This window comes from Montipora foliosa, chromosome 12 (assembly GCF_036669935.1).
Source record: "Montipora foliosa isolate CH-2021 chromosome 12, ASM3666993v2, whole genome shotgun sequence".
Taxonomy (NCBI): Eukaryota; Metazoa; Cnidaria; class Anthozoa; order Scleractinia; family Acroporidae; genus Montipora; species Montipora foliosa.
This window is the reverse complement of record NC_090880.1, coordinates 27,745,173-27,752,774: the sequence shown is the minus strand read 5'-3', so window position 1 is coordinate 27,752,774 and position 7,602 is coordinate 27,745,173. Positions and strand designations below refer to the sequence as shown.

The 7,602-nt window shown below is 40.6% G+C and overlaps 1 protein-coding gene across 1 annotated transcript in view; it reads right to left on the bottom strand.

Annotated features, from left to right (window-relative positions):
• LOC137979700 (crt homolog 3-like) overlaps window positions 1-4,806 on the bottom strand; it is a 21,748-nt gene extending 16,942 nt beyond the window's left edge. Inside the window, exon 1 of the mRNA XM_068827019.1 lies at window positions 4,025-4,806. Within this exon, the coding sequence (XP_068683120.1) occupies window positions 4,025-4,527 (503 nt within the window). The 5' untranslated portion in view covers window positions 4,528-4,806. The remainder of the gene's footprint in view (window positions 1-4,024) is intronic.
• Between the last annotated feature and the right edge of the window lie 2,796 nt (window positions 4,807-7,602).

Sequence of the window (7,602 nt, the reverse complement as noted above, 5' to 3'; positions counted from 1 at the left end):
AAAATTTGCTAGAAAATGGTAATAAAAATCGATAAAACTTACCATGTGGTGAGCTGTTGTTGTCTTTAATACGTACACCAAGTTTCGGGGAAAATGGTCCCCGTTCACCTTCCTTCATAATATAGTGACAAGGTAGGAGACGGAAGCCAGCGTCGGGACTCCGATCGACCCAAAACAAGCACGATATTTTCCGCGAAAATCAAATCCAGTCGCTAAATAAACACGCCAGGTTCGTGGAATAGGAATTTCTCTAAACCATGAATCCACTGAAGCATCTCCAGGTAGCAACGCGGAGCCACCAGACTCCGTAAAACTTGTAAGTTAACCTGCTAAAATGGCAGCCAGAAAGCGTGGTACTCACGAAGTGCCCAATTCAAAATGGCACTGAACTCTGGACGCCTGGTGACGAGTATAATAAGTCTCCCTCGAGGGAGGGGAGTCCCAAAGTGCTAAAAACAAAACTAACTGAGCAATTTGGGACTCCCCTCCCTCGAGGGAGACTTATTATACTCGTCACCAGGCGTCCAGAGTTCAGCGCCACTTTGAATTGGGCACTTCGTGAGTACCACGCTTTCTGGGCGCCATTTTAGCAGATTAACTTACAAGTTTTACGGAGTCTGGTGGCTCCGCGTTGCTACCTGGAGATGCTTCAGTGGATTCATGGTTTAGAGAAATTCCTATTCCACGAACCTGGCGTGTTTATTTAGCGACTGGATTTGATTTTCGCGGAAAATATCGTGCTTGTTTTGGGTCGATCGGAGTCCCGACGCTGGCTTCCGTCTCCTACCTTGTCACTATATTATGAAGGAAGGTGAACGGGGACCATTTTCCCCGAAACTTCGTGTACGTATTAAAGACAACAACAGCTCACCACATGATAAGTTTTATCGATTTTTATTACCATTTTCTAGCAAATTTTCAGACCTAAACTTCGCCTCATATGTTCTCTATATTTTAATACCTACGTGACGCACACAGTGAGCCTGGGTTACCTGTGCTCAGAATAGGTAGAATACGCATTTTTTTGGGAAGGTTTTGGCGGGACATTATACGCGGCCGGCTGATCACCCGCCGGTGGCTTAAAAATTGTAAAAATTTGATTGGAATAGCGATGCAAAATGTCTACCGTGGATGCAGGTGTGCTGCCCTCTCTTCTGTTTCTTTACCGGTGCTAGAACAAGAAGAGCTGTCAGTTTGTGTTAATAAAAAAAAAGTGCCCATGCCTGGTCAAAAGAAATGTGTTTCTGGTTGGACTTAATTGGTTTGTGCAAAAACCACGAACCTTAATTTCCCCTTAATTTTGGCGCCATCGAAATACAGAACGAGAGTAGAACAAGAAACCAATGAAACAGGTGGTTGCATTAAATGCAAACGTAGTAGATGTGATCTTTGCAAAAACTTTTTGATAGAATCAAATTTTTTTCAGAGTTTCCAAACCAATAGAAAATACTTTATTGATTTATTAAACCAAGACTGTCGTGTGATTCTAAAAATTTAATTTATCTTGCATCCTGCAACAAATGTCGCTTGCAATATGTTGGTTCAACGGCACCACAATTCAAAGTTAGATTCCGTAATCATAAATCATCAATGGTAACGAACAAGAAAACCTGTGAGGTCGCGGTACATTATAACAATAGTCCGCATGCCCTTAACGACTTTTCTTTCCAGTGTATCGACCAGGTGTCTGCTACCAACTGCACTGAGATTTTGGATAAACTTTTGATCAGGAAGGAAGCGTACTGGAGTGCGCAACTTTTCTCATTAGCACCTTTTGGCCTTAACAAAAGGCAAGAATTCCACTCCAGGAACAGAATCACCTACAATCAACCGACCACTTGAGTCGTAATAGTCTGCAAGCTTAACGAACCTCAAAACTTCACAACTCAATGTAGCACATGAATTCTTTATTTTAATGATTGTTTTAATTCTCGCTGTTATTACATTGTACCTTTCGGAATAGAATTACTTCTTTTGTTTTGTTTTGTTTGTAATCATTTTTTACTTGTATTGTTGTTAAGTTTTGTAACATACCGAAAATTCCTTGTAAACCATATATAAGCTCTTAAACCTAATTATTATCCACATGCTGTAAACTGATGAAGGTCTAAGACCGAAACGTTTTTTAATATATTTTACTTTTTAGCTTCCAAAAGTTGTCCGTCCTCTGACTCTTTTAACTTTATATATATGTATATATATATATATATATATATGGGTTTCATATATATATATATGGGTTTCATATCTTCATTCTACGGTATATATATATATATATATATATATATATATATATATACCGTAGAATGAAGAAATGAAACCCATCCCGTTAATCAACTGATTAATTATAGCGAATGAAAAACATGAAGAATTGCCCTGAGCGGGATTTGAACCCACGTCCCCCTGAACACCGGTAGGGTGTGATGACCACCACACCATCAGGACAACCACGCTGACAATGCAGCTATCGAGACAGTTAATTGGCCTATCGTGACAAATAAACAAATAAACAAATAAACTACAAGTTCATCCCTTTTCGTTCATCATCAAAGTTTGTCTTTTTCTTCCATATATACTACGCTCTACTTCTATGTATTGAGCACTATTTTGCGAAAATCAAGTTTCACACTTTATATATATATATATAACAGAAACGTGAAATAGAAACGTGAAAACCTTATCTTTAAGTCGAAGAGTGCTCTACAATCGTGGAGCTTTATAATTAATTGTATTTAATTAATTAATTGTATAAGAAACGAAAAATTAAAACATTAAAACACTACAGAACTGTTTCGAAAGGGCCTGATGGTCTTCTCTCGTCAGGTGCATGAAACACTAACTGATTAACGTTCCTTTTATAGGTTGATGGTTCAAGCATGCTTCATCAAATATTTGGTTGCGTGCCGGCACGCACTCGCCAGTTCGTTCCTTTTGTTCAAGGTGCCCTCTCCCGGTTTACATATGGTGTAGAATTTTTCTGTTATGCAAAGATTACATCTCTTTGTTACATTTGAATAAGGCCTGCCGCGAGCCATTACGCCCACAACAAGCTTTTTTACCGTGTTTATGGACCTCGACTTCGTCTCGGTCCATAAACACGCAAAAAAAGAACTTGGCCAATATCCAGCCATTTTGACCTCACGCTTGGCCAATAACCCACATATATTCTGTAAATTCGTTAGATCTCCAAATAAACCTGATGAAGGCTGGTATTGGCCAGCCGAATATCGTTAAAAAATACATTTTCGCGGCGTTGTTTTATCAGTCGTGTAATAGTTTTCTTGACTTTCATAAATATTTTTTATTCAGTGTTGACTGATCACGATCTTCTCTGATCCAACGCTGTGCAAGACTTATCGTCCAAGGTTTTTGCAAAGGTTTAAAACCTCAACTTCTCTAATACCGTAAACCGTTGGGTCGCACTCCACTGTACATCGAGGCTTCTGCTTGTGGACTTATGGGTCCAGTTTTTCAATGATTAATTAAAGGAAACTCAAATTCCAGTTTATTTACTGATTAAGGATTTTAAGCCTTCAACTTTTGTCATTTTCCTCCAGAATAATGCTTTTTCGACGGGTAAAATTCAAATTTAGGATGGTATTTAATTAAATCGCGGATTAGTGTCAATCGGTTTTGAGCAACTGGGCCCCGATGATGTTTAAGGTTATATTGTGATAAAGGGTGTTGAAGTTCGCATGGCTCTCCTTATCTCTCAACAAAGAAGAAACTCAAGCCCAGCTATTCTTTGATTGCACCCGACGTCACAGCGCCGGACAAGTTGGTGGAAAGAACAAAAGCGGAAAAGTCTTTCGGGAATTTGACTCTAAAACTTCAGCTACATTTTTCTATTGTTTTGCCACCAACATGGCCGTCTTATCACGTGAGTGCAATCAAAGACTTTTATACTCAAACCGAATACATGCGGAAAATATATTCTGCTAGAATGATTCACCTTCAAGGATATTCGATGAGTCCTAGAATCAGCCTCCTTTCAACGTGTAAACAACCCTCTTATCTGACCCACCTGAAAACAATCGTGAGTGGAATAAGGAAATTCCCCAAAATAGCTTGCAAGTATGGTGGCGTTCGGCTCGCTCTCCCTGCGTAACCAACCATTATCCAGTTTAAAGCATCACTGATGCCAGTTAGAAACAGTAAAAGGTGAGGAAATTTCTTTTCGGCGTCTCCGATATCTTGGGGTGAATATATTTTAACGTACATTGTTCCAAGCCCAAAGGAGACACATAACGCTAGAGACGAGAAGGACATGATGAAGTAACTGCCAATCTTCGTTTTTTCACCTGCATCATTACCAGAATCAAGCCACAGTGGCAAACTAACAGACTGCGCAACTTCGGCAGCTACTATAACTGTGGCAAAGAGCAAGTTCGCCCAAAATATCGGAATTTTGCAAAGTCCTATACTGAGGCGTTTCTTGGAATCCATTTTATGCGACGAAAAGTCTAAATCGAGACTACACGTTGCTTGGTTGGAGAGATATTGCCCGTTGGTGGATATTTTAGCCATTTCTGATGACTGAAAACCAACCTACAGGTTGTAAGAGGGCTGGCCCAAAGATGTGATTAATTCGGAGTGATACGGAGTTCTTTTAGACGGCAGGCGAGGGCATTTTGCGGGCGTAATACCACCTGTGCTGTTGAAAACCTAATTTAAACACTACTTTTCCCTCCTTTGTTGACCGAATCGTCCAAAAGAAACCACCGAGAGCCTGATTGGAAAGCCCGCGATGATCTTTTCGAGTCAAATGTTCATCACATGTTTTCTCGGGAATAAGGATTGTTAGTTTTCTCTCGAACGGTATTCTTCGCTGAATACAATGTACATTTCAAGTTCATTGGAAGCCAGATTAAGGGCTTTTGAGTCCAGGCCGCAAATCTCGAGATATTTTTACTGACATTTCCGACCCATTAATTACTCGGGAAGAATAGTTCGATCTTTTGTCCTTTATCAATTCGGATCCTTTTTCATGTTTAAACACATATGACCATATGACCATCCCATGCCTGTTCAATTAATAGGCTGCATATTTCGTGAATAATTCAATACAAGATCACAATCACGAAAATGACTGAATCGAGACCAACTACGAATTTTGAAAAGATCAACGACAGACGCCATACCTCGAGCGACTCTAAACTGGTGGTGTTTTAATACAGATACAAAATAAGATGTGTGACTGTCACGGCCATTGGGCTAAATTAACTCGAAATCGTTCCGAAAAAGAACAAAACATCAAACGAGAGTCATATGTTGCCTTAGGGGCCGTGCAATGTTGCCTGTGTGCTTCCTTAGCATTATGCACAGACTTGTCACTCTTCTGTCAGTCTAACATGGGGAAAATTTCGCAACGGCGGGAGACTTGGTCCCGTCAATATATATGAAGGAAAGTGTTTTCCCGGGATACCCTTTCAGCATAGTCAAGTGAAACAAGCGTGACATGACAAAATGTTGCTCCGTTTAACCAAGTGAAAAGCTGAAAGTGCAAGACTGGGAAGAGGTCTATGCAGGTAACCTATGACCGAGATGTCTCGGATGGGAAGCTTGAGCGTTTAATGGAAAAGAGCTAATTAGCTGTACTGCTAGGTACGTCACGGCTTGCCGTATTTTTATACGGCGTTTAATGGAAAAGAGCTAATTAGCTGTACTGCTAGGTACGTCACGGCTTGCCGTATTTTTATGGCAGGTGTACAGAAAGATGAGTCGCGCAGGGTAGCTTGGAAAACATAAGGGTTGGGAAACAGGACTCAGTCTCGTTTGCAGCTGTTTTTGGGGCGTTTCACAATGCTCGTCGACCTTAAAAAACGGCTGCTGCGGAGATCACAAACTGAGGGTAGCAGTGACAATCTTACTCGCGAGGTAGGAGATGCCTCGCAAAGGGAGGGAAAAAATCCAATAGGCCTTTTTCGTTATATTAAAATTCAGCTTGAAAGACTGAGTTTCTGAGGACAAAGACAAAGGAAAGTGGATGATATGTAAATATTTTTCACATTCATTAATATTCCAACCTGTTTCTATTGTTTTTGTCCTCACTGCCTCACTATCAAGCTGAATATTTGGTATTTCGAAAATGGCCTGTTCTAAACTGACGACGTTCAGCTTTTATACGGGCGCCTTCAGTGAAAAGGGCAAACAATACCAGATTCGTATGCTTGCCGATACGATTTGACGTTTACAAATAGACACTCAAGACAAACGCATGACCCTATGTGCAGCCGTCGGTCGAAAGCCAACGACCGAGTTACATTAAGAGAGACCTGCACCGACACGAGGGTAGCCACGTGGGACCAGAATGCTTGGCACGAGCAAAGAAGAACACGCTCCTTACCAAACTATTTCCCCCATAAAAGGAGAACCCCGGGAAACGAGATAACCTACTGAATAAAATTTCATTACTTTACTCAAGGGCACCCAACGAGCAAATTAAGCCAAAAGCCTTTGACAGACATTTCTAGGCTCCTTGTCATGTATAAAGACTGTCCAGAGAGATGTTTTATCATCTAAAAGAATTTGATCTGTTCGGATTTCTTGGCTGAAAATTGAAGTGTTCAAAAATTCTAGGGAATGAAATCTTCATTTCAGAAATTGCTAGCGAAACGTTACCTACCTGGGAACCATTTGCTGATCCGAAACTGCTAGATGACCATTTTCGGTGCCAAAAATCGCAAAAATATCCCTCCCGAAAACGTAAGGGACTACTTTTGCCTGGTTGCCGAATCTTTTAGGTGATGGTTTAGTAAAAAAATCTACAGCTGTTTTCAACGTAAAACCGAAATTCTTAGTACAGTTGGGCTCTCCCGAACACATATTTCACCGACGATTATCGTTGGATGCCCCTGTTTACTACCTTGATTATGATTATATTTTTTACTTTCTTGTTTGTTAAAAAAGAGTCATCTTGTGACACGACTGTTATGCAGCAAGCTGACAAGAGAAACGCCACATTTTGCTATCAAAACCACTCAGCCTCTAATTAAACATCGCGAAAATGATCTTCGTTAATTTTATGAGAAGACTGCCATTTAGAGAAACAAAACAAAATAGCCCATTTTCGAATTCTCACGGCTGGACTGGATCTAGCATGAAATGGAGGCTAATGCGGCAAATCTTTTCAAATGCAAATTAATTTGCCCGCATTAGCCTCCATTTCATGCTAGATCCAGTCCAACCGTTAGAATACGAAACTGGCCTATTGAAGGCAACAAACAATGCAATCTACACGGTTCACAAGTCAATGAGGTCCGCCTGACCAAGCAGCCATTGCTTATTACGGGGAGCTTGCATAAAGCATGCGCAGTTTTTGAGCCACGGACAGAAACCCAATCTCGTCCCCAGAGCCCACGTGTCTTTTGGTCAGCGCGACGACACGGAGCTCTAAAATAATCAATTTTCAGAACTGTGTTGATTGGCTAATTGATTTATCAAACTGCTCAGGCGTAAACTACTGAGTGTAAAATAGCTTGCAATTTGCGAATATGGCGCAAAAATCTCCTTGTCCATAATATCCAACAAACTATTTTTCATGTGGTAAGCTCCACTTTCACCTCCCCCTCCCTCCCCCCCCCCAAAAAAAAAAAATAAATA